Here is a 26,213-nt window from a genome sequence, read left to right on the forward strand (position 1 = left end):
TTGACCCATGCTTCAACTGGTGTGGTGTGGACGCACAGAAACTTCATGCTCTACGCTTTGGTCATTTGCTCACAGAATAAATATTAGGTGAGGAGGGAAGGGTATAATTTTCTAGTACTTGATGGTACGATACCAGTGGTGGATCCAGGATTTAAAAGTCAAGTAGGCGAAACTTACCTTAAAAACTCGACGGTACGAGTGAACTTTATTCATAAAAATAAAAAGATACACCTAGTTAGGGGGGACGTAATGAGCCTCTACTTGTCTCAAGTTCCCCATAATCCAACAACTCTTTGAGTTCAGCTTTTCGAATTAAATTTAACTCATTACGAGGCTTAACAAAAGCACTAACAAAATTCACTATATTAGTCAACATTGAAAAAAATCTTCATACAACTTTCACATGCTTATATTGCTTTTTATTGTTTTTGTTAAAGGAGAAAGTTTGAGTGGACTGGGCTATTGTTTTTGTTAAAGGAAGAAATTTGAGTGGGTTGGGTTTGAGTAGGCAGAAGAAATTTAATTGTATTGCATATTGGGTAATTTTTGATTTGGCAAAAAATGGAGTAGGCGGTTGCCTACCCTGTCCTTAGGGTAATATCGCCCTTGGTAAGTTGGGTTTGAGTAGACAGAAGAAATTTAATTGTATTGGATATTGGGTAATTTTTAGTTTGGCAAATAGAGTAGGCGGTTGCCTACCTTGCCCTTAGGGTAGGACCGCCCCTGTACGATACCATTGTCAAATGATGGTAGATGAATTGTATACTTTTATTCAACCAACCAGTACTTAAAAGTAAAAACCTCTTAAGGGTGGAGGCGATTGAATGAATTTTTAAGCACCAGATGCTTTGAAGTCATGGTTTTTAAAATATAACCTATTGCACGTTCATATTATAACACGTGAAGTAATAATTACAAACAAAACTTGCAGCATGTTATACGATATTTATGAATCTCATTGTTGATCATATCTCAGAGAAAATTCTACTTACGTAGATGGATCACCTTTGTGAGATATGCAGTCCGTATATCATATGTGGGAATACCTAGTGTTAGTCCTTTCAGCAAATATTGCAGCGCTAGAAGAGAGTAAATTCGGTAATTTATTGGAAGAGCTCAGCCATGTATATAAATTGACACACGAACAAACAATACAGAATCTTTTATCCAGCAAAAACAATATGGTGAAAAACCGACTGTATATCAAGCCTAAAGATCTAGCCTAAAATGAAGTACAAACCGTAGAGCCTCAACCAGTTCCAACTTAACCATCTGTGGTTGCCATATTTTAAATGCATCGGCAGATATGCCTCCAGATGGTGCTCCCAATAAATTCAAGGGGGAGAAAAATTACATATTAATGATACAATTGCTCACAATGTCAGCAACAACAACGACAGGTTACAACATCACAAAAGGTATAAGGTCTAGACTTTTCTTCAAGTTCCTGAGCTGTGGGTAATCGTTCCATTCGGTACTTACTGCTTCGAAGACAGCAAAACTCATATAAATTTCTGCATGCTCCCTTACTGAAAGGGTAAACTCTTTCGGGAACTCCTCTGTCAATTGAAACAAAGAAAGAAGAATGAGAGTCTAAAAGCATAGTGGTCAAACAGTTTAATTCGTACATCATTTCAATGTTCCCAGAAAAGTCTACTCAGATACTTTTGTAGAACAAATTGACATGTCTAACCATATGTTATATTTTCACCTATATCTCTCTATTGAATCAATACCAAAGTATATAATATGACACCGCATATTTTCAACATATGATGACTAGTAAGTTTAGTTATTTTCAGTAAGTAATACTACATGGTAGAAAATAAAAGAAAATAACTAACCTTAAATATGGGATGCGCCTCCGTCTTACAAGCTCATAGGTAGTCTGATTGGTCAGAACAAGATAACTGCAAGAAAATAATAAATAAATTAATGCTCAACTGATACACTGAAGTTATGCTTTAAAGGTAAAAGACTCAATTAGAAATAACAAAGCAGGAGTGGGGGAGCGGAAAGAGACAGCAAGAAAGAGATCCCAATTCTTTAAATTTATTTTACTAGAAAACTACTAGTGAAAACATCATAACAGAAAAAACCAGCTAAAGTTATCTGTGAAAGCATTAAAGTTCGGTACTTCTACAAAATTGACATTATGATCATGATGTCAAGCATAGGAGGAAAGGTTTTGTATTTAAGAAGCCTGAAGCTGATGTCAAATATAAAAATTTTACCTATGAAATAGCAGCAGGAGAAGCAGAAAGATCATGGAAATTGACAAAGTAACCAACAGCAATATCACAATAGCATCCTTCCACCTGACAATTATAACATTCCCATCCAAACTCAGATCAAAATTAAGACAGAAATTACAATTTAAAAGAAAAACCCTAAATAGCCAAATAAAACTTCATAATGAAAACCACAAAGGACCACCGTAATACATTAATATCCAATCAATGACCTTTCCTTTCTGTTTTTGTTTCTCTCTTCAATCTTTTTCTATGTGGTATGATTTTAATAGAGCAGCAAACCCCTTGGACATTAGTTGCATAATGACAAGGGCAAAACAGAAATCGTTCCCATAAAATAAAGACCTCATAAAAGATACCATACCAAGCACTTGATATATTAGCCTTTAGATATGTGATGTACATGATGCCAGTCCAAAGGCACAATGATGTCTCTTCAAAAATGTACCACCTACAACATTTAGACCAAAAGACATAAAAGTTCTTGATTAGGACTTTTAAGTTTGAAATCTACTTATACAAGTTTACGTGCAGAACTAAAATGTACTGATTGCCTATCTGAGTATAACCAACTATTTTACAAAGGACCAGTCAAGAAACTCAAAAATATATAATACTAGAATTTCTTGAACTTTTAGTACCACCGACAAGAAGAATAGTCCAACCTAATTAGAATAAAATTCTTTTAAAAAGGTGAATCCATTTCAAAATAACATGGCTTTGTAAAGATAGAATATTCCTTTTATTAAAGAAACACTAAGCAAAATTTGGAGAAGGAATACAAATGTTAATGAAACAATTTGACTAATCTACATAACTGCAATTCTAAATTCAACAACCGGCACTCATATTAGCCTGTCACAGCACAAACAGAACATGGAATATCTCTGCCTATTGGTTATAGCAAAACTTAAGAATGCAGATTACAGTAGCCAACTTTTATACTAGTAGAAAAGCATACTCACCAAAATTTACAATGATTACCCAGACCAATGCATGTTCCAAGCCAAACACAATGATGATCGAATTGGAGAACACATTTGTCGCAATCATGACAGTGCTTTGATCTGGGAGGCTGCACATAAGTTAAAGGCAAAATGTATAATCATCAAAATTTGCACAAGAAATCATCTGTCCCAAGGTCAAAAATATATGCTAAGAATCTTGATGCATAACCTGAATAATAGGGGCAATGGATATCTAGAAGATTGCAACTAGAATCTTGTCTAGTAAGCAGCATATAAATTTGAATGCACTAATGTCTCCAGGGGTGCAAACTCATTTGTCCCAAGATCTAATGCGAAATAGATGAAGTTTAAGAACCTTGTGCAATGATAAAGGAGGGAAACTGATGATGTTAATGACGCATCATGAGTCCATAGAATCTCTCACTGCTTTACATTTTAGGATAAAATATTGACAGTCAATTCACCTAGTCTATAACAAAAGCATTTAAGGACAGAGGTTTCCACACCAAGCTGCTTAATTATAACATTTTTTCTTCTCTCTGCTAAGATGGACATCTTCTGTGTGTTTCCTAGTGAGTATTCCTTTCTTTTAAAGTTTAGTTCCTTATTAAAAAGATGTTGGCAACAGATAAAAAGTAAACAACCATAAAAGATGAATATGTAAAATTGAGATGGTACTACCTGCTCAACATTACAGTAAGAGCAAGTCAAACTTCTGCAATAACCAAAAAGAAGCAGTCAGCAGAAATATTTGTGAATCAACAAGACTAGTCTAAGCTGACAGCTCTTTTACTTAACTTTTCATTTGATGTTGTATTCAAAAGAAAAAGTTTGCACCGAAACAAATTAAACTCAGCTTCCCTAACTTATTGTATGAAGAACCAAAACGCAACTAAAATTTGATGCACATACTGATGTGTAAACACCAAATAATCACTTTGAAATAGTACAACCAAAAGGATACTGCTCTATGAAATAATTGCATACCGAACAGATGTTCCAGGGGGATACAAGTCCATCACAAGTTTGGTCCAAGATGTTGCATTACTTCCAAGAAGACTTCTTGCCATCTGACTCCCTTCCACTGTCACAACCACGCTTCCATTTTTGCTTGAAGCAGGCTGTCTTTGCTTAAACATTATAATTTTAAAAATGAGACAGTAAGATGACATCAAAGAATTAATTCACGTCATATTTTTAAGATGTGTGTCTATACTGTTTATCATATGAAAAAAGAAACAAAACAAAAGTAAACAAAGGAAAGAAACACTTACTTTGAGGCTGCTAACGCCTTTCTGAAAATTGTATTTGACTCATTTACTGTCCTCATTGCATCAAGGACAAAGCTAAATTTAAAATTACAAAAATCACAATGAGCTGAAATTGGACCACAAGCATCAAATTTTCTGATCATATTAAAACAGATTTAATCTTAAAGCAGGTTAAGTGCATTGACATTTACCCAGGAGAAGAAGCAGACGTAACAAAATATTGGACCAATGTGGCAACAAAGAGAGCCAAATATATAGCAGTATACCTGAAAAGAACAGAAAAGAAAGACAGTAAGGAGGGGTTGGGGTTAATACAGCAAACACTAGTAGAGCATTTCAAATATGACGACTCAGTCATTTGTGACTCAATTCAAGTTCATTGATACTGAAATTCCATAAGTTCCACGATTAGTTCAGACAGACTGTTACGACCAAAAAAAAAGGCTCAGACAGACACTGATAAATAACTTGTACATGTTTACCATCAATGCAATGCACACATTGCTGAACAATAGGCACTGGCTTATCAGTTTGACTTTCGCTAATTGACACCGATCCTTACATACATGATGAGGTTCACTCCGTGATCTTAAATTGAAAATTCCAATCAAATGGTTTCCCCTTCAATTATGCAACTATCTAAGATACTATGAAGGACCTATCCTGTTAAAAGTCCTAGAGTACCCATTCGCGTAAATGAGCTAAGTCTGTCTATCAAATGTGTATTAGGCTTCTCACCACAAAATGAAATGCAACTCAAATATAGAATAAATAATTGTATAGAAGCATTAGCATACCATGGTTCTCTTTTAGTTTTCTCTATCAATCCTCCATCAAACAGAAAAAGCATGCCCACATATATCAGATGTAGCATCACCAATGCAACTTTTAAACCCAAAGCAGACCTCCGAGCTGAAACCCAAGTACCCCAAGGGAAAAAGAAAAAAAAACAGTCTTTCATCAGGAAAAAAAGTCAAGCTCTGTTAAAACAATAATATAAGGGGGAAAACTCTTACTTTCGCATAAAAAGTAAAATTCTAGACTCAATTGAGGTTACCAAACTAAGTAGCTGAACCGAAACAGTCAGATTGTGTTTTCTATTTCGAATTTTTTTAAAAATAAATAAGAAAATTAAAGAAAAAAACTCACCGGGATCGGAGAGACAAGGAAGAAAGCGGTAGCATCGGTCCAATGGTCGACACGACGATGCTCGTAAGGAGCGGCACACGTTCACGATCGTCATCAGACGAAGTTTATAAAGAAAACGAGAAACTGTTTACATGTCAGTATTCTGACAAACTGGGTTTCCAGGGAAACGCTTTGTTTCGCTCCAAAAATTGAACTTTCTCGAGAAAGTGATGGAACTTGGAAAACCCAAGTGCTTAAACTGGCAGAGCAACGGGCCTGCGAGAAGGTTTGGATTTGGATAGAGAAATTAGCGTGTTCACTTTTTACAGAAACTGGAAAATTCAATACGTAGCTATACGCCTCAGCCCTTTGCCCCTCAGCGTCTCTAACACTTCGATTTGTCATGTGCGTATTGCGCATACCACACTACCCTTATTTTAGAAAACTTACCCCTATCTATTCCCGTACTTTTTTTTTTCTCTCTCTCTGTCTCTCTCTCCCTCTCTCATCACTTGTAAGTCCATGGAACTTTTAATCCCATTTTTAAGCTTTTTACAAACCTTCATAATATAATACTTCTCCAACTGCGCTCACACCTATAAGTAGTCTTTTATTTATTTATTTTTCTGTATTTATAAAGAATTTTCTTTGGATTTCAACTCTTATATGGCCTTTTACTTTATATATGTATATGAAAAGAAATAGTAAAAAAAAATTATTTATAAACAAAACATACGGAAATGAGGATCAAACTCGGATCTTGAAGAGTGAAATATATAGCAAATGCAATCTAAATAGGCTTGGTTTAGTATGACAAAGGTTGTTGTAGGAATTCACTTTATTCATTTAGCTTAGCTCCTAATTTAATTTGTTTTGGGTTTAAAATTTAGTTGATTTCGTTCTTAAACTTGAATGTTAGGAATCAAGCATTTGGAGTTCACACTGCCTTTTAATATAAAAAGTCACCACTCTGTTTTTTTCCAAATATATTTGTTGACACTTAAGAACGTGAAACATGAATATAGATTAAACTATATAGGAGGAATATTTATACTTTCTCTTGAACGATGAATCACTAGTTCTCTCAAAATGGCAAGTTAATAATTCAAAGGGAAATTAGATCAATATCAAATTTATGTATTTCTCATTTCAATTAAAATTTTGTTGCAATGTTAATCTATAGTGTAATTCCGTCTAGTTTTGTACACACAAATTACACATGATTCGAGCATGAATATCGAATACACACTATTCTCGAAGGATCACATACGTATAACATGAAACTTTTTGCACGAAAAAATCAACAAGAAATTGAATAACTCAAGCAAAGAAAAAGCTGTCATAAAAGGAGACCACACAAGTTTGATGGTTTGTTTTGGAACGGAACAAGTTAGATAGATAGTCACTGCACCGACAGGTCCTACTCCCAGACAGCTAACTAAAACTAGCAGTCCACAAATACACGATCCAACCCTTAACTCCTCTGTCCGCACGCGAGCTGCTCCACCAATCATTCAATTTCAATAAATTATTCTCTTACTATAAATATATATATATCCCCAAGCCAAAGCATCACACTATATAAATATATATATACGTGTAGCTAGAGAACTCCGTTGGTTCAAGGCTAGCAATTGACCTTAGCAAAGATTAGGTTTTGGGCTGCACTACTCCCTTTGTTTGTTGGGCCTTCAGCTTCGGCCCCATGTAGTCTAGAAAATTGTAGATGGATGGTAGTTTTGGAGGATCCATCTATCAACACAATGTAGACAAATGTCAACCGTTGATGCATATAAATTTGTCTCGGAGAGAATTCTGAGAAAGTGAAACGCATACAACTGTAAGAGCACCTCCAGCGCAGGCCTCTTCCCCGACCAAAGACCCTCTTTGATGGGTTTTGGACCTCCAGAAGAAGCACAGGTCCCACTAGCCGGGCAAGCCAGGGCAGATCTTGCTGGCTTTAGCTCAAAGGCGTTGACGCCAGCAAGTCAAAAAAATTGAAAAAATGGAAAAAATCATTAAAAAAAAATTTACCACAAAATTATGGATGTTTTCTCTATAAATACATAACAATTTTATTCATTTTCCCTATAAATACATAACAAGTTTATATTTTGTTGCATATTCTTTTTTTTTTCTTGCCCTTGCTCTAGCCTTTTGGGTGAAACCAAAAAAGGAAAGAATGCCACTATTTATGTGAATAGTAGCATTTCTTGCTTTTTTGCTTTAGCCTTAGCCTTTTGAGGTGGAAATGCTTTAAAGAGTATCAAGATTCAAAATGGCATAAATTAAAGAACAAAAATGGGTTAAATCACATTTAACAAGGGAGGAAGCAAAGATTCAGACGGTTCCCATGGAATATCCTAAGCTGTCGCAATCATGAGTCCCCCACCGGGTTAAATCACAAACTCGAAAATTCCGCCTCCAAAGCTAAACCAAGCATTGTTTTAATTAATTTCCTTGTAATATATGCGGCTTCTAGCCAGACTGGAAAAAACTTAGGACAATGACCCTTAAACATCTTATGGCCCCACCCAAACACTGCTTCTAGTACTTTCTTTCTCAACTTGTTGTCTTGTAAATTTGCAAAATCCGAGGTAGCAATATATATATATATATATATATATTGGTCTCTGGTATATTAATTCAGAATATACAAAACTATTGCCATGGCCAAAGGGTTGAGATCAGTATTTTCTGTTTGGTTGATTGTGTTGTATCTGGGCATGCTTGGTTTGCATGAATGCTATCAGCCAAGTGTGCCAGGAGTTTATATTTTTGGTGACTCGACTGTTGATGTTGGGACCAACCATTACTTGTCTGAGTCTGAGTGTAGATCAAGGGCTGATTTCCTTTATAATGGGATTGATTTTCCTCACTGTATACCAACAGGCAGATTTAGCAACGGCTTCAACATTGTTGATTATATTGGTATATATAATTTTGATTTTATGCCATGTCTATTTAACTTTGTTTTTGTAAGTTTTCAATTGGGTTTTTTAATCTGTTAATTATATTGATTTTTTTCATTTTGTTGGTGTGGTTTTAATTAGCCAACTTTCTGGGTTTCAAGATGAGCCCGCCACCTTTTCTCTCTCTCTTAGACAAGAATAAGCAATTGCCCAAAAGGATGATCAGATTGCTAAGTAGGGGAGTTAACTTCGCCTCAGGAGGATCTGGACTTCTAGATGATACTGGAAAACGGCCGTGGGTAAGCTGAATATATATATCTCACCCTTTCTCTCTCTCTCTCCCCAGTTTGTAATTTCTCTACTATTAGAGAGACTGGAATAATGCGGTCAGTAAATGCGATCCAAATAATAATAGTCCTGAAAAAACATGTGCGAAATTAATTATGTTGCATTATGCACATAGGGAAAGGTGATTCCCTTTGGAGAACAAGTGGAGCAATTTGCAATAGTACGCAACAAGATCTCAGAATTATTAGGTGAAGAGGGTGCAGCGGCTAATATATCCGAGTCTCTCTTCCTCATCAGCGTTGGAAGCAATGACATCTTAGAACATTTTGCTTATAACCAATCTGGACAAGCCTACATCACCACTCTCATGTCCACTTATGAAAGTCGTTTAAGGGTAACAATCAATGCTTTCTTCTAATTTCTTTACATTATAGATTAATCAAAATAAATTAAGATTCTTAATTACTCTTTGCAATTGCAGAATCTATTTGATATCGGAGCCAAAAAATTCGGGATTATTAGCGTTGCACCAATCGGGTGCATCCCGTTGATGCATAATTTTACTCAAACTGAGGATTGTTTTGAGCCCATGAATGAGCATGCTCAATTGTTCTACAAGGCACTGCATGACATGTTGCTTAAGTTAAGCTCAGAATGCAAAGGGATGATGTATGCTCTTGCAGATGCTTATAATATGACCACACCCATTCTCAAAAACCCTCATAAATTTGGTAATGTGAGAGTAATTTTTCGGTGTAACTTAAAATAAAGCTACATATATGTTATGTGTTATGTAGTGGTGTAACAAATCCACTCAACTTATAATATGTGGACTAAGTTTTAATTTATCATTTTCAAATCGTATTACGACTTATTTGTCAAAGTATATTTTTAGGGTATATTCTAATCCAATAATTTTTTGTAGGTTTTAAGGAGGTGACAAAAGCTTGCTGCGGAAAAGGAAATTTCAATGCCGAGGAGCCATGTACACCAAACGCGGAACTGTGTAAATATCGCAACGACTACTTGTTCTGGGACCAATATCATCCAACACAAAATGCGTCTCATCTTGCTGCTCTAGCTGTTTTTTATGATTCTGAGTTCGTGGTACCCATGACTTTTAGTCAATTGGTACTTCCATGATATATATATATATATATATATATCTCTCTCTCTTAAGCTTCCATGACTCTCTTGAAGCAATTGTGATCATAGTCTTATTTTTAAGGCATGCCTATTTTAAATATATTGTGTAATAAGATCTCAACCAAAGGGTGGTTGAATAAGAAATAATTGTTGAAGAACAGAAGAATTGTATTTCGTTAACAAGAAATCTTTTAGCTATATTGAGCAAACCGACCGATTCAAACACAAAACAAAACCACCTTTATAATAATTGACCATGGAATTGTGTTAATAAACCATACCGCGAAGACTATGGACACCCCCAAGCATGCTAGATTCCGAGGCCTGACAATATGAAATGGCAGAGGGCAAAAAGTGTCAAACTCTACAAAGTCCACTTCAACTTTTCATCTTTAAACAACTTATTATTTTATATGTGAAATAATGTCTTGCTTTGGTCGCTACTGATTAGATATCTCAAAAGCAAAATTTCCTAAAATGAAATACATCGACATATAAATAATGACATTAGATCAAATTATTCACAGGCCCTGCCAGACCAAGGTCAACTGAATGGCATCTGCTCACGTTTGGTTAGAACCACTCGAGCCATATACTTGGGCAAAATTTCCCAAGATCCCCCCTAGTCAAACCTAAGTAGCAAATTAAGCTGACTAGAGAATCTAGGAACATCGCTTCTCTGGACAAATTAAATCACGTGGGTGTCTGGACAAGACTGAAAGGGAGCACTTAATGCACAGTCCAAGTGTCACCCCACTGCTGGTCCTCGGAAATCAGCATGGTGACTGACGCCTACAGTCACTCTCCTATCCTAGCACGGAGAGTGGCTGAAGATCTCTTCTAAGTTGGATTCAAGGAGATATGATACCCTTTTTTCCCTATAAATACCCTTCTGAGACGAAGGTAATAACTCCATCTCTAGAAAAGTCCACTCATTTACTCCCCAAGAACATCATCAGCTCCACCCCTAACTTATGCATTAGAGGGGATTTGGCTGGTACTACACTGGTATCTTCCTCCTCCCCTCCCCCCCCTCCTCTTCTGTCCTCTCTTTTGATAGTCTCTATTGTTGTTTAGAGTGTGCATGCTGTGTAAAGGATCAAAGGGACCTCTCTACCCAGATAGTTCGCTGAGGTCCGTTCACTCAAGGTCTGTTTAACCCATTTGCTAGTCTTAACCCAAGTCAGGGCCCCAGCCAGCCGGGGAAATCATCCACCTGGTCAACAAATTGGATGTTACTTTAAAATTAAAAATAAAGGTAAAAAGAAGAAGTATGGTGTCAAGAGGATCATCAAGAAGTTATACATTTGCTAATAGTTTGCCAAACAATTTGTTGGGTTTCTCTTTTCTGGTGAATCTTATTACAAAAACAACGAAACAAAACGTCCACCAATATCAATTATTTTTCTGTGAGCATTTACCTCCACAAACACCACAAAAGCTCAACAATTTTCCTTTTTTATCCCTTTGTGAACTAAAACAAAAAAAAAAAAAAAAAGAATTAAATATTTTATACATAGAACTTTTTTTTTGTTGCCAACGTTAGAAAAATGGTGAGAGTTTTCTTATACATTGCTAATTGTTAACCTAAGAGTATTATTGGTTTGCAAGTCAATGATCTTTTCTACTAACTATATCTCGTTGGTGTAGAACTTAATTTTTGTCAAAAAGATGCTTAGAAACAAATAAAAAGTAAATTTGAATATTTAATTTATTATGTCCGATAAATAAAAAGATTATTTATTGAATATGGGATATTCAAGATTAATTCCGAATCTATAAATTCCAACTTCCATATAGTTTATTACTAAAGGGAATCTTCGAATGAAGACACAAAACGTTCTTAGCAATAACAATAAGCTGAGAATTGCATGGTATCGTTCCTAACTAGGGAATAAAGTGGAACCTAAAAAACGAAAAAGAACAAAGACAACAATAAGGCGGAGTCGAGGAGAAACAGAAGACATTTCATACCAAGAGAAGACATCAGAGTTTTAACTTTTTAGATTGTCAATATGCTGCTGAATTATGAGCAGATATGCACAGATATAGACACGTGCATAAATTCAAATTTTAGGCAAATCCGCCATAAAAATCAAGTTCTTGGTTAATATAGAGGCTGGGACAGTGACAACATAACATCACCTGGTTGTTCATTTTTCACATCTTCCGCTAATATAAATATGGAACGAATCGAGAGCTGCATGAAGAAAAGGTAGCTAAACTGGAACCTTGGCCGGCAACATATATAAAAGCCAGCTAGCGAGCCCTAGTGATCTTAGTTATTATGGCAAAGCAGATTTGTGCATTCTTCTTCTGCTTCTGGTGGGTTCTGTTTTGTCTGGGGCACATAGCCACTGCAGATGATCCAGTAACTATTTTCATCTTTGGAGACTCAACTGTTGATGTTGGTACAAACAATCTGTTACAATCAAGTTCCTCGAGGGCTGATTTCGCCCCGTATGGGATTGATTTTCCATATTCTGTGCCTACTGGGAGGTTCAGCAATGGCCTTAACAGCGCTGACCAACTTGGTAATTAATTAACTAATTAATATTTGTTTATATATACCATGCATGCAGCAACTTAACTGATTATCTATATCTAACGTAGTTAATTAGACGGTTTTGACGATTTTCCTACTCTGATTTGTAGCGAGACTATTTGGCTACCAGAGAAGTCCGCCACCCTTCTTGTATATTCTCAACCGTACCTCCACTTTTAAAAGAGATATCCTGCAGGGGGTGAACTTTGCTTCAGGAGGATCCGGCATACTCATAAAAACTGGAAAATTCAGATATGTAAGCATGCAACATTATTTACTTCATGGTTATATTGTCGGACTGTAAATTAAAATTAATTCTTGTTTGAACGTTGGGGTCTTATATATAAATTATCTAAAACTAATTAACCTTGAAGTCGAAATTATAAATATTTCTTTCATAATCTGTGTTGTTGCAATTAACTGTAGACCGAGGTTGTTCCACTCGGAGACCAAATCCAACAATTTGCGACAGTCCGGGGAAATTTCATAAAGTTGATGGGTCCCGAGGCAACTGATAAATTTATTGCCAAGTCTTTGTTCATCGTTAGTACCGGAAGCAACGACCTGTTCGACCATGTGGAACTTCCTTCCAATTCCTCTACCTCAGTTGATCCAGAGGATGAGTTCTTCTACATGGCAAATCTTCAATCCACGTACCGTAACCATTTAGAGGTATAGACGGTTCGGAGAGTGGACCAAATCATAAAGGTGTCCTTCAAATAAGCTTATTTAACGATTTTGTGATTAAATGCAGGGTTTGTACAAGTTGGGAGCTCGGAAATTTGGGATTATAAGTGTTGCTCCAATTGGATGTTGCCCTCATGCACGTGTTTCAAATACGTCGGGTGTTTGTAGAGAGGAACTAAACAAGCTTGCTCAATCCTTTTTCATTTCACTCCAGGATCTTCTGCTCAAAATGAGCTCAAAGTTGAAAGGGATGAAATACTCACTCGGAAACGCTTATGCGATGACCATGAGCATCATTGAAGACCCATTAGCTTTTGGTAAGTATTTCAGACAAATAGTAAAATGAAGATCATGTTGAAATTTTTTTTTCTTAATTGGAGAAAAATTTGTTAAACTACTTGCTAGGTTTCAAGGACACCCAATCAGCTTGTTGTGGAAATGGACAGTTAAATGGAGTAATCCCATGCATGCATTCCTTAAACCCCAACCTTTGTGCGAATCGGCATGAGTATTTGTTCTGGGACTTGTATCATCCAACTGAATATGCTTCCCGACTAGCAGCACTTACCCTCTATGGCGCAGGGACAAGATTTGTGGCACCCATGAATTTCAGTCAGTTGGCGGCTATTCCTGTTTAAGATTTGTGGCAACCATGAATTTTCTCATTTCCTTTTCCTAAAATAAGTTGATGTGTGTGTGTGATGACTTTGTGAAGGTTTATAGTTTTGATCCATGTATGTGTTGGATTGAAATGCCTCTATAACAAATGTTTAATATAAAGCTGTTTCCATTTTGAAGAAGATATGATTTATGGTCTTTGTTTTATGGTATTTATTTTTTCAATGTTTGTGTTGATAAATTGTCGACAAATAATATTCATGCAATTAAGCGTTTAGATTCACAGCTGCTCAAAATCTAACTACAAATATTACGATCTTCATTTTATGGTATTTGTTTTAAATTTCGTTGTGGTTAATTTTTTAAAATATTCAATTTACCCTAATGTAAGAAAATTTCTCAAAACAACTTTATTTTAAAAGGGATAAATAGGTAAAATAATACTAATATGTGACTAATTAAAAGGAAAATAAATAAATTTGTCTAGCTACAAGCGGAGGTGGCAGGCATCATAAAAGCACAGCCGTTAGCTGTTAGTTCTCCACTCTGCCAAGTCAGTCAAGATGGAGAAGAAGAAGAAGGTGGATTGGTCAGCTCTTCCAAAGGAGCTATGGCTGACGATCGGAAATTGCCTCGACAGTCGCATCGACGTTCTCCGATTTCGCAGCGTCTGTACGTTATGGCGTTCCTCTGTCCCCCCTTTCAAGCAAACCACTGTTCCTCCTCTGCCCCACAAATTCTCCTCAGACGCCGTGGCTGCCGGAGCTGAATTCCAAGCCTTGCTCTTCCAAACCACAGTCTACTGTATGCAGCCACTCGTTGACGGAGAACCCAATTCATCAAATTCAAAACCATGGTTGCTGAAGCTTGAAGAGTCCAATTCTGGTGAGTCGCGTTTACTTCACCCGATCACAAATTCGACTCTCAGGTACTCCCCTAAAGCTAAGAACTTTAACTTATTGGACTTTGGGGTTGTTGAATTGCGCAAATCGTATAGTCTCAAGTATCGACAAAACAATGTCATTATTGCTTGTGTGAACAAAGTGGTGGTCATGGGTCAAACCCATTTGGATAATTGTGGTATATTCAAGATATTTGATGGAGGCAAGTTGGGTTTTCTGAGAATTGGAGATGAGAAATGGACCCATTTTGATGAACAAAACTCTCACTATGATGATATTATTGTTTATAAGGGCCAATGCTATGTTGTTGATAGATTGGGAACAATTTTTTGGGTGAGTTCAGAGTTAAAAGTGGTTCCTTTTTCGCCTCCCTTATGTGGGTTTGGTGGGCAGAAGCATTTGGTTGAGTCTTGTGGTGATCTCTATGTGGTTGATCGTTGCCTTGATAGGGAGAGATCCGAGAGGTACCATCTTGAGGACAATAATGTTATATTTGGTCTTCATAATCCTGTTCATCCTAATCCTTTCTTTGCCAATGCTGCGGTCCCTGAGGCTATTGATTTTAAAGTTTATAAGCTGGATCAAGAATGGGCTAGATGGGTTGATGTGAAGAACTTGGGAGATCAAGTTTTTATTTTGAGCAATGATGGGTCTTTCTCTGTCTCCACCAGAGGCTTAGCTAGAGTGAAGGGAAATTGCATTTTGTTCACCGATCACAGGCATGCTCATTTACCAGGGGTTGCAGGATCAGGAGCAAGAAAATGTCACAGTTGTGTGTTCGACTTAGAGGATGGCAGCATCAAGAATGTAGCGGCTTTTCGTGCCTGTTTTATGCTATGGCCACCCTCAAGTTGGCTCAGCCCCGATTAATGTCCCCATATGCATGCTGATTGCTGAGTGTAAGTATGAAATGTTTCATCCTTACTTCTCTCTGTATATCTAGAATGTTTACTGATTACATGCTTATAAATTTTCTTGCCAGTCAATGAGACAAAAGTGCTTGTACTCTCACCCAAGTTTTTATCTTCACAATCTAATAGCTAGTAAGCAATAGGAAGGAATGAAATTTCATGGTGGGGGTATGGATGGAGTGTGCTGTATATTGTGGGATCTTATCACACTTACTTTATATACAATCTTAGCTGTTCTGAGTAGATTATATTCTCCTAGACTTAAAATTGGGGTATTTACATCCAAGTTTTGGCATCAATAACAAGGTTAGTGCCTGCAGTCCTTCTGCAAAAGAATATGAGCATTCAGCTCGAAGAATTGTAGGATGTGGAGGATAGCAAACCCTCGTGGCTGACCGAATGTCTAGCAAGTAGATTAGAAGCTCAAATCTTCAGGAAAGGATTTCCCCTAGAGCACATTTTAATCCTGATTTTGGTTATTACTACCCGTGGTTTTCATAGACACATCCAAACTTTAGAAAGTATGCTTTGTGGTAAAAAAAAAATATCTTCCCTGAATATTCTGTACTAATTGTGTTTCACTTGGAAAAAAATTGTTTGGATATTAATTATTTCCCAACACTTGACAGGAAATTTGCTTACTGCTAATGAAGACCACTTTTTCTGCATCTCTCGGAGGTGGTGGAAAATCCAATTTCTCATGAAGAGTGATTTGTAAAATTATCTGCAGTAAAAAGTATTGTAAAAATTTATCAGTCTAGTTTATCCAAATGTTTAATATTGTAGTCTGTTAATGTTATTCTGGATGTATACATACCGATTATGTAGTTAAACTGTCTGTTGAACTAATTACTATTTTCTTGGTGTGTAATAATTAAAATGACTATTTTACCCTTTATTTTCAAACTAATTGTTAACCTTCCAAAAACCAGCTTAGCCATGGCGACCAACGCTGGTCATGGTCAATGTTAGCCAATTGTGTTCAATTTGTGTCGTACTCAATTTCTCTGGGCTTTGCAGGTTTGCAGTTGCTCCGGGCTTTAAAGCTCTCATGAGACCCAACATTTAAAATTATAATTATTAAAAAATTAAAAAAATAAAAAATAAAAAACAGTGAAATCGGTACTCTAATTATTGATGGTTTGGGATGGTAATTGCTTTTGTCGATTTGAAGTGAAATAATACTAATTATTGACCATCCATGTTCAACAAGTGTCACATAAATTGTTGCCAAAAAAAATGCTTTCCAATGCAATTTTTTTTTACTTTCCAGTTTTGCATAATCTATTCAACACCAAATAGTTTTTATTTCATTTTCCTTCATTCACGCATTGGGGTGATGCATTGCCAACTATTTTCCTTTACCAAATAGTTTTTTATTTTTATTTTTATAGTCTATTGAACACCTTACCAAATAGTTTGGTATATTTATCATAACAATTGCTTCATTGGTAAAAGATTTGCTTTTGAATGCAATTTTTTAAAAAGTAGATTTCACAATGATTGGGGTTAGGTTAAGTTTATTAATTAGCTCTTGATTTAGTGATATTTATTTATTTATTTAAATTAGAAAATGACATTTCTTGTTGATCAACAAAAAGAAAAGCATTTAAACAAAGCGTTATATTGCAGCCAACAAAGGTTGGTTTAGTTGGTAAGGTCCCTGCATTGTGTGTAGACCTACTAGTGTTCAGGTCTTATTGCCAACAATCCTCATTGGTGCACAATTTGTAATTTCCTAATAAATTCGTACCTGTGAAAGTTGGCAGTTGAGTACCACATATAAGTCATTCCGGCTAGAGGTCGTGGGTCTGCCCTAGTGCTGGTGGTGAGAGTAGTCAATCTCCCCCTAAACTTTCATTCACAAAAACAAAACAAAAAGCATTATACTGCACCGACTTATATTTAAGACGCCTATGTGCGCCAAAACTCTTAGCCGTTGGATATGATTTCGTAAGTTAGTTACTCATGGGTTTTGAACTATATCCGATCGTTGAAAATGTCAGTAGCTCATAGGCCCTTCAATTGTTGAAACTATTAGCCGTTCATAAAGATTTTGAATTCTATCCAATTGTTGAAAATCTCGGTCGCTTATAGGCCTCCTAATTGTTGAAATTGTTAGCCGCTCATAAATACTGACAATCCTGAACCTCTAACCGTTAAAATTGTCAACCATTTATAGGAGTCGAAGTTGACACTTTTAATTGTATTCACTAATCCAAATTTAACTATTGAAACTCTTAAACAATTATAGGCTCCCGATAAATCATCATGTGAAGACTTTAATTATCAAATTTACAATATACACCTTAAATAAAAAGAGTTGATTTCTCCACTTCTTTTTTATCCACTTACAATTTCTTATTGAAAATTGTATACTATAGTAAAAAATATTGAAAAAAAAGTGGGAAAATCAGCACCATAAATACAGGTCAATTAATTCATAAACAAATCCAGAAAATCCATTTTTATAATTATCTTGAGATTTTACAAATTATCAATCTAAGATTTTTATACCAAAAATGAAATTATCAATCTGGACCAATTAGATTACAGGCAAATTCGCAATCCAAGCAAAATAAAATCTAGCTTTTGTGGAGGGACCCAACATTATTAAAGACAAACTTATTCGTTAAGACTCCACTGTGCCAGGCTGAGAAATTGGAGAGGGGGAAGAAGAAGGTGGACTGGTCTGCTCTTCCGAAGGAGTTATGGCCGAATATCGGAAAATGCCTTGACAATTCCGTCGGCGTTCTCCGCTTTCGCAGCGTCTGTAAGTTATGGCGTTCCTCTATCCCCTCTTTTCAGCGAACCATTCTTCCTCATCTGCCCCACATGTATTCTTCCTGTTCCTCTTCAAGCGCCAGGGCTGCCGGAACTGAAATCCAAGCCGTGCTCTACCCAATCACAGGCTACCGCATGGAGGCACTCGTCGACGGAGAACCCAATTCGTCAAAACCATGGCTGGTCAAGTTCGAAGAGTCCCCTTCTGGAAAGCTGCGTTTGCGTCATCCAATCACAAATTCGCCTCTTAGGAACTCTCCTGACGGTTCTTCAAAACAATTCAACTTATTGGACTTTGGGATTGTGGAGTTGAGCAAGTCTTATGCCCTTAAGTATCGGATTAACGATTTCACTGTTGATTGTATGAACAAAGTTGTAGTCTTGAATTCAACCCATTTGGATAATTTTACTGTGATGATGATGCACGGTGAAGGCCAATTGTACTTTGCCAGATTTGGAGATGAGAAATGGACCCTTTTGAAACAAAAAGACTCTTGGTTTGACGATATTATTGCTTATAAGGGTCACTGCTATGTTGTTGATAGAGAGGGAATAGTTTCATGCATGAATTCAGAGTTCAAGGCGATTCAATTTTCGCCTCCCTTGGATAGTTTGGGTGAGCAGAAGCATTTGGTTGAGTCTTGTGGTGATCTTTATGTGGTTGATCGGTTCACTGAGAGGCAGAGGCCCAAGATGGGCAAGATGTTAGAGCACCGGGACCTTATTTTTGGGGATCTCACTGCCCCTTATCCTGAGACAGTTAGTTTTAAAGTTTATATGCTGGAACAAGAATGGGGTAGGTGGGTTGAGGTGAATAGCTTGGGAGATCAAGTGTTTGTTTTGAGCCATGACGACTCTTTCTCTGTCTCCACCAGAGGCGTTTCTAGAGTGAAAGGGAATTGCATTTTGTTCACCGACCAAAAGCGTACTTATGAGCCAGAATTTGAGGGCCAAGAACACTTACTCGGCAGTGTTCTGTGTTCAATTTGGAAAATGGCAGCATTACGAACCTAGCAGCTTCACCTGGCTATTCTCCGATGCTCCAGCCACCCTCAGCCTGGCTCTCCCCCGACTGATGTCTGTCTGCATGCTGATTGGTGAATGTAAGTATGAAATTTTTTTTTTGGTCGAAAGTATGAAATATTTGTTCTTACTTCTCAAGATATAGAATAGAATGTTTACTGGTTACATGCTTATAATTTTCTTTCTAAGTTTCATCTTCACAGTGTAAAACTAATAAGCTATTGGAAGGTTGGGGTCTTGAGTGTGTAGTTGATGTTGGATCATGCTTAATTCATCAACAAGCTTGGCTCTTTTGAGTAGATTGTATTGTTTTAAACTTAAAATTGGGGTATGTGCATCCATGTTTTGGTATCATAACATGGTTAGTGCATGGCAACCTCTCTCTCTTTCTCTCTCAAGTTTATACATAATGTCTACCAAGTTGAACAGAGGCTCCAATTGAAGGGGCTATATGCAAACACTCTGATGAATATAGGGTGCATTTTACAACATAATCAACTAAAAGAAGAAATAGTCCTTCAAAATCTGAAAGAGTTTACCCTGGTAAGCCCAAGTGGTGAGTATGGGTGAGAATATGGGTTAGAATTAGGTTAGGTTGAGGGTTCTAACAAAAAGGGGGAAAAAAATTAGAGTTGTATTAGAATTCAAGATTGATTGGAGAGTATCGTTATTTATTTTAAGAGAGAATTCTACAAATCTTAAAGAAAAGAAATTTGCCTAGAAGACATTTTAATCATTCACGACAGTATATTTGTGGTTATGGTATGGAGATAGATCAAAACTTCACACCCTATGTTAACTAATTTTTCTTCTCTGAATGTTCTGTAATATTTGTGTCTCACTTAGGGAAAAAAAAAGGGAATTTTCTTTGGGTATTAATTATTTTTCAATACTTGACATAGGGAAGTTACTTGTTTACTGTTAATGAAGACCCTTTTCTGCATCTCTAGGAGCAGGTGGAAAATACCCCTTTTTTTTTAAAATCTGCTCGCAGGCTCAGAAGCGCATGCAGAGAGTCTAGTTAATATTGGACGACATTTCTTTTTAATTTGTTTTATTATTTTAATCTATTTAATATTCATGACGTTTGAGTTTAGGAAATTCTCGAACAAGTGGAAGATAATTTGTTTTATGTTCGCAATTTCTTTCCTTTCCTTACTCTTTCATTGACGTCTTCCTTTACGATTTCTGCTTTTTCATCACCAACTCATCTTTCTGTAAGCCAGACCCTATCAACTGGTATCAGAACCCTCATGGGCAAAACCCTACATCTCTCGATCTCTGATAAGAATCTTAGTGCCGCCACCGCTGATGTTCGCCACGACCACCTCCAATCCCAACTTGACGGTGTTGTCGACTCCATTTCTTCTCTCGAAGCCCACCAAACTGACATCCAAACCTCCCCACTCCCCACATCAGTCTCCCCGGCTCTCAACCCTTTTGTTGGCCAGCCCGCCTCTCACATCCGTCCCACTTCTCATTTCACCCAACACACTCACCCGCTTCTCCTTCTTCCCTTCCCCACCTACCTTCTCCTACGCACTATCCCTACCTTCCTCCTACGCACTCAAAACCAGTCTTCCTTCCAACTAACTTGACCAACACAACCTCACAACAAACTATAACTAACTTTGGTACTAGAGTAAGGTGTAGACAAAACAGAAATCAACATGCATGACTAAAATCAAGCAAGTGGAAACGAAGACAGCAAAACAGAAAAAGGATAAATGAGTATGCTTTGATTGTACCAGGTTTTTCACCACCACCAACATAAAATTTAATGGTAATGAATTAAACACTAATTGTAACCTTCACTATATATATAGGTTATACCTATACTATATATATATATATATATATATATATATATATATATATTAAATTTAGAAAAAAAAAAAAAAAAAAAAAAGTAAGCAGCATAAAGCTACAGCCGGCTGGAGTTAGAAAAGGCAAGAAAGATTTTAATATCTTCTTACCTTAAGTTTATTAGAATAAAGGTAAGTGAAAAAGAAGAGAACTTGCGTGAAACGACGTCGTTTCATTTAAAGTTTTAAACACTGAAATTGAAACGACGTCGTTCTATCAACCCTGAAAAAAAAAAAAAAAAAAAAAAAACGATCGTCTTCCTCAGTCGTCTTCCTCACAGCCAATTTGCAGACTCGCAAAATCTCTTCCGGTTCAGAAGGTTCCAGATCTGGTGATTCCTTGCTCCGCCTGGCTACGCCTTGAAACGCCTCCTCACGCCTTCCCCGCGCTAAACGTGCAACTAGCCGAAACAGCCGACCGCCTCGGGCGATTCCCTGCCGCCTTGCTCCGACGCGCTCGAAGGCATGCCTTTGAAAACACTGGTTGGGACATTCAAATAGCTATGAATTCCTTTCTTTTGCTTTAGATTTGAAAAATCTGCCTAGGCGGGCTAGGCGGTCTAGGCGGTCTAGGCGGTGGCTAGGCGGGTCTAGGCGGGTCTGGGCGCCTGGCCGGGTCCTTTTTTTTTTCCTAACTTTAAAAACCTCACGCTGTTGCTTCCTTCTCTCTCAGGAGTCTATCACCACCCCCAGGCCGCGACGACCACCCGCGACCCTTTCTGTAATGGAACTATGAGCATCCACTAGAGAGATAGTGGGTTCTGCTACAAGTGATGTGACTAGGTAAGTCAAATGCCTAGGCATATAGGCTTCACCTTCACCATCTTATGGCGCAAAAATTTCCATATGAAGTATACATATCAGGGCAAATGACACAGTTGTCTGAGACAAGTCATAATTCTTGAAGCCAAGTTTCAGCTGGGGTGTTCTTGAGTAGAAAGGGCAGGTCTGGTGTTAATGCTTTTACTTTGAATCCTCGATCTAGAAGCGGCTTCAGGATTCTGTATCCACTTCCTGAATCCATGCTTTTTGATAGGATCATCAAGCACCCTTTAGGATTGAATTTTAAGAGACTGTCCGTGGCCATGACTTCTCTTTTGCCAAACTTGGTTGCTGGTGAAAACCATATCATGTAGAACTGAGCACTGCATCCATGGTTGAGGAACTCAAGTACTCGACCATGAAACTGCTCTGTTAAATTGTTTGAGTGGAGTATCTGCAGTTCCGGGAGCTTGCCCTTTTGTGACATTTTCTGGAGAAACCAGAGGACCAGGAACTTCCTCTGCAACTTCATCTGTCTTTGTCTGTACGTTATGCATCTTAGTAGCCAATAAGATGTATTTGATTGTTTTCTGTTGAGAGGAATGTCTTATACTTGGGCTTTTGGACAGGATTGGAGGCCATGCAGCTTCTGTCTTGCTTAAATCTGAGTAACAACAAGCTCGGTAGTTTAAACTGCTCTGGGGCCGTTGAGACTGTTGAAGTCACTAGAAGTGTTGGATATCTCATACAATGAGATAGGCTCACACACTACTGACACGACAAGGTATCTATGTTCTACACCTCTTTCCCATAGAGAAGAAAGTAGATGGAACAGTGACGAAATTGTGACTGGGGGTGCCAGTGTGAAAGATAATTGGGAAGCTGTTCTGATATTTAAAAGCTTGATCTTGACACAATATTTTAGCCACTGTGGGAAATGCAATTTCTGGTGCAAACTTCAAGTCGCTTTTGGTCAAGTTAGTTCCTACACTTGAGTGGCTGGATGGTGATAAATTGCATTGGCCTTGAATTCTACGTCTATTTTACAGTTAGCAAAAACACTATACTTTGTTCTATACAGTGGTCCTATATACATGTTACATGTTCTAGTCTTTCCCCTGTTACGTTTAAGTTGTATGTATTTCAGCCAACAAAAGGTATGACATAGATTTTGAACTCACCAAAACTCTGTGTAAGAGGGGCTCTATTAAGTTGCTCCTCCAAAGTCATTTGAGACCCATGCAAGCAAGAGCTGAAAATAACACCTGCAAACAGTCCTAGTAGGGCATAGAGACAAATATGCTTGTTCATTTTGTTTGATTTTGACACATACATTAAGGCTCTCATGAAGAATTTTAAAACCAGTGTTAAATTATCAGTCTAGTTTGTCCAATGTTTAAGTCTCTTGTCTTTTCATCGGTCCAATGCAATGTCTGAGGTTGGAGTCTGTTAATATTACAAACAGGCAAAGTAAGCTGTTCTATCTTCAACTTATATCCTTTTAAATGTTCTTGTTTTGTGTTATATTTGGGTTACTTGGATTTCAGATGGAATTCTCAAATTCTAGTTCTAATAGCGGTTTTGGATTGTTGTCCTTGGAGTTATGTTCAGACCTAGAGAATATTTTGTAATTAATTCTCATTTTCTCGCTACTTTAACTCAAGGTACGTATATCATCGTAATCCTTTCTCAACACTTAACATCTGTCCATTTGCATAATCATAATTAACTCTTTGCTTTGTATTTGTGAAACTATGGTTATGCTAATGGACGTGTATCAAGTGTTGAGAATACTTGTAAGAATACACATTGGGTTAGAGTGATGAGCAAAAATATGTGTTTGTCGGATAAGTTTTTTAAACATAAATTTAAAAAGGCAAACAAAGTCTAGCACAATGAAAAAATGGCATTGATTTGCAGATCTAGTTATCTCATGTTCGAGGTTCGAATTCTTATGATAGCTTAGTTATTTGTGTGAGAATCCCCTCTCTTATAGTTTAAACTATAGCCAAACCATTTTTTTTTCTTTGGGCTTAGAAATCAAATTGCAATTTCATGTCAAACTCAATTACCAAAAAAATTATTGAACTTTAATAAATATTTTAAAAATAAAATATTGACTTTCGTGAAGCGTGACATGATACTATTAAAAAAAGTAAACTAGTAACTGCTAGAGAGAGATACCTGAGAGGAGAGGAGTCTTGTTCGTCGCGCTGTCTCGTCGTCAAAAGAGACAGAAGAGAAAAACCCTACCCTAACATGACTTGAAATGTCAGACTGAAGGAGAGTTTTTGCTTTCTTCTTTTCTTTTCTTTTTTCTACCTACAACAACAGATTTATCCAATAACTAACTCAACGGTGTGGATAACTCCACATCACCAACTATTCATCCAATGGTCTATAACAGTGGGCCACGCCCGCCGTAGAATTTTCGCTACTAGTAGCGCAAGAGGAAAAAAACTAACTCCTAGTGTTTCATCAAATTTAACAGAAGAAGCACAAGGCCGACATGGATGGCAGCAGCAGCAGAGTCGACTGGACCAACCATCCACCCCAACTCTACCCACTCATCGCCGACCACCTCAAAACCCACATCGAAGTCCTCCGATTCCGCAGCGTCTGCAGCTCCTGGCGTTCTTCCATTCCTCCGTTCCTCGCTACCATATCTCCCAATTTCCCTTTCCCCCATGGGCCCACTGGCTTCCTCTCACAAATCACCGTCTACCTCACCCGACCCGATCCGAATCCGAATCCTTCCTCGTCGTCCTCATCGCCTTCATCCAAGGGCTGGTTGCTGAAGCTCGAAGAGTGCGCGGACAAGATTCGCCTTCTGAATCCGATAACCAACTGGCGGGTCAGCTCTGTCAGGGACGACGTTGCAAGAAATCCAACGGATTTGAACCTGGTGGACCTTAACATGGTGGAGCTGGGCAAAGCATATGCGCTGAGATACACAAAGGGGCCTGGTTCCATTTTTGGTATAAACAAGGTGATTGTAGCCCCTAACTTTAAAGACTGCTCAATTTTCATGATCTACGATGAAGGAAAATTAGGTTTTGCCCAAACTGGAAATGAGAAGCTCACACTCATCAATGACCAAATTTCTGATTACGATGATTTGATTGTGTACAAGGGTCAGCCTTTTGTTATTAACAAATGGGGTCAAATTTTTAGGATCAATTCGTCTCTGGAATTGGTTCCTTTTTCTCCTCCGATTGGTTTTGGTTGCAGAAAGAATTTAATTGAATGTTGTGGAGAGCTTTATGTGGTGGATAGGTACCTTGATCAGCAAGATAAAAAATCACAAGTACGTAATGCTAGAGACGAATTGGTTATGGTTCGTAATGCTAGTTTTAATTTTTTCCTTCGCCATCCTCTTCTTCGTCGTCGTCGAAGAATCTACGACGCTGATCCGCCCAAGGCAGTTGATTTCAAGGTTTATAAGTTGGGTGATGAAGAGTTGGGGGGCAGATGGGTTGAAGTGAAGAGCTTGGGGGATCAAGCTTTCTTCTTGAGTGTTGATTGCTGTTTCTCTGTTTTGGCTACAGAGTTGGAGGGTTGCAAAGGGAATTGCATTTACTTCACAGATTCAAATGACATTGGTTTGGCGTTGAGAGAGTTGCTCAGATCAGATGGGTCTGTTTTCAGCTTGGAAGATCGTAGCATTAATTGGCTTAGTTCTTCCCCTGTTTATTCTCAGATGTTTTGGCCACTCCCACCTTAATTATCCTTTGGATCAATGTAAGTGTGTGTGTATATATATATATATATATATATATATATGTATATGATTGTGTTGTTTTTATATACTCTTAACAAGCTTACTTGACAAACAAGCTTTCTGGTACTTGTTCTTAATTGATAAACAAGCTTTAGTTGTTTTCCCCCTAATATTCTGTATATGTTAATTACTTATGATGTTACAAATTATTTTCAATTTCTTTTTATAATTATCTGAGATTTTACAAATTATCAATCTAAGATTTTTATACCAAAACTGTCTGGTTGCATAATTGCATTGCCTAAAGGAGGAAAGAGAGTCCCTGTTTCCTCCTTTTTCCTTTCTCTCTTCTGTGAGAATTCATCCTCTCCTCTGTGAGAGTTTTTTTACATCTTCTGGTTGGTGTTCCATTTCTTCTCATCTTTTCCTC

The 26,213-nt window shown here is 37.3% G+C and overlaps 6 protein-coding genes across 8 annotated transcripts; 5 read left to right on the top strand and 1 right to left on the bottom strand.

Moving 5' to 3' along the window:
- Positions 1 to 1,102: 1,102 nt before the first annotated feature.
- On the bottom strand, positions 1,103 to 6,188 carry LOC103340358 (DHHC-type zinc finger family protein). 2 transcript variants are annotated; one of them, XM_008243763.3, is made up of 11 exons: positions 5,641 to 6,188; positions 5,289 to 5,403; positions 4,683 to 4,757; positions 4,495 to 4,566; positions 4,208 to 4,345; positions 3,902 to 3,935; positions 3,218 to 3,327; positions 2,617 to 2,703; positions 2,235 to 2,318; positions 1,845 to 1,910; positions 1,103 to 1,559 (listed from the first exon to the last, which is right to left on the bottom strand). In XM_008243763.3, the coding sequence occupies exons 1-11, from the start codon at positions 5,732 to 5,734 to the stop codon at positions 1,382 to 1,384; spliced, it is 1,053 nt and encodes a 350-aa protein (XP_008241985.2). In that variant the 5' UTR covers positions 5,735 to 6,188; the 3' UTR covers positions 1,103 to 1,381. The 2 variants fall into 2 exon arrangements, with proteins under 2 accessions (XP_008241985.2, XP_088898491.1); XM_089042365.1 differs by lacking the exon at positions 2,617 to 2,703 and having other exon boundaries at positions 5,641 to 6,143.
- A 2,100-nt stretch (positions 6,189 to 8,288) lies between these two features.
- LOC103340437 (GDSL esterase/lipase At5g55050-like) lies at positions 8,289 to 9,962 on the top strand. Its single transcript, XM_089042719.1, has 5 exons — positions 8,289 to 8,550; positions 8,673 to 8,830; positions 8,995 to 9,213; positions 9,301 to 9,574; positions 9,745 to 9,962. Exons 1-5 carry the CDS (start codon positions 8,289 to 8,291, stop codon positions 9,960 to 9,962), a joined length of 1,131 nt encoding a protein of 376 aa, XP_088898845.1.
- A 2,290-nt stretch (positions 9,963 to 12,252) lies between these two features.
- LOC103340438 (GDSL esterase/lipase At4g16230-like) lies at positions 12,253 to 13,992 on the top strand. The gene is made up of 5 exons (XM_008243858.3): positions 12,253 to 12,499; positions 12,621 to 12,766; positions 12,937 to 13,182; positions 13,265 to 13,514; positions 13,603 to 13,992. Exons 1-5 carry the CDS (start codon positions 12,253 to 12,255, stop codon positions 13,833 to 13,835), a joined length of 1,122 nt encoding a protein of 373 aa, XP_008242080.2. The 3' UTR covers positions 13,836 to 13,992.
- A 319-nt stretch (positions 13,993 to 14,311) lies between these two features.
- On the top strand, positions 14,312 to 16,534 carry LOC107881715 (putative F-box protein At1g65770). Of its 2 annotated transcripts, none has more exons than XM_089043430.1 (2): positions 14,312 to 15,620; positions 16,258 to 16,534. In XM_089043430.1, the coding sequence occupies exon 1, from the start codon at positions 14,379 to 14,381 to the stop codon at positions 15,585 to 15,587; it is 1,209 nt and encodes a 402-aa protein (XP_088899556.1). In that variant the 5' UTR covers positions 14,312 to 14,378; the 3' UTR covers positions 15,588 to 15,620; positions 16,258 to 16,534. The 2 variants fall into 2 exon arrangements, with proteins under 2 accessions (XP_088899556.1, XP_016651609.2); XM_016796123.2 differs by having other exon boundaries at positions 14,314 to 15,616.
- Positions 16,535 to 17,596: 1,062 nt separating this feature from the next.
- LOC103340439 (F-box protein At4g35733-like) lies at positions 17,597 to 23,176 on the top strand. Its single transcript, XM_089042722.1, is given in 4 exon segments — positions 17,597 to 17,629; positions 18,218 to 19,369; positions 19,372 to 19,515; positions 22,692 to 23,176. Coding segments are annotated over 3 exon segments (1,302 nt in total). The 3' UTR covers positions 19,489 to 19,515; positions 22,692 to 23,176.
- A 1,341-nt stretch (positions 23,177 to 24,517) lies between these two features.
- LOC103340359 (putative F-box protein At1g65770) lies at positions 24,518 to 25,802 on the top strand. The gene has a single exon (XM_089042954.1). The coding sequence runs from the start codon at positions 24,572 to 24,574 to the stop codon at positions 25,784 to 25,786; it is 1,215 nt and encodes a 404-aa protein (XP_088899080.1). The 5' UTR covers positions 24,518 to 24,571; the 3' UTR covers positions 25,787 to 25,802.
- The last annotated feature ends 411 nt before the right edge of the window (positions 25,803 to 26,213 follow it).

This window comes from Prunus mume, linkage group LG8 (genome assembly GCF_029339155.1).
Source record: "Prunus mume cultivar Tortuosa linkage group LG8, ASM2933915v1, whole genome shotgun sequence".
NCBI lineage: Eukaryota > Viridiplantae > Streptophyta > Magnoliopsida > Rosales > Rosaceae > Prunus > Prunus mume.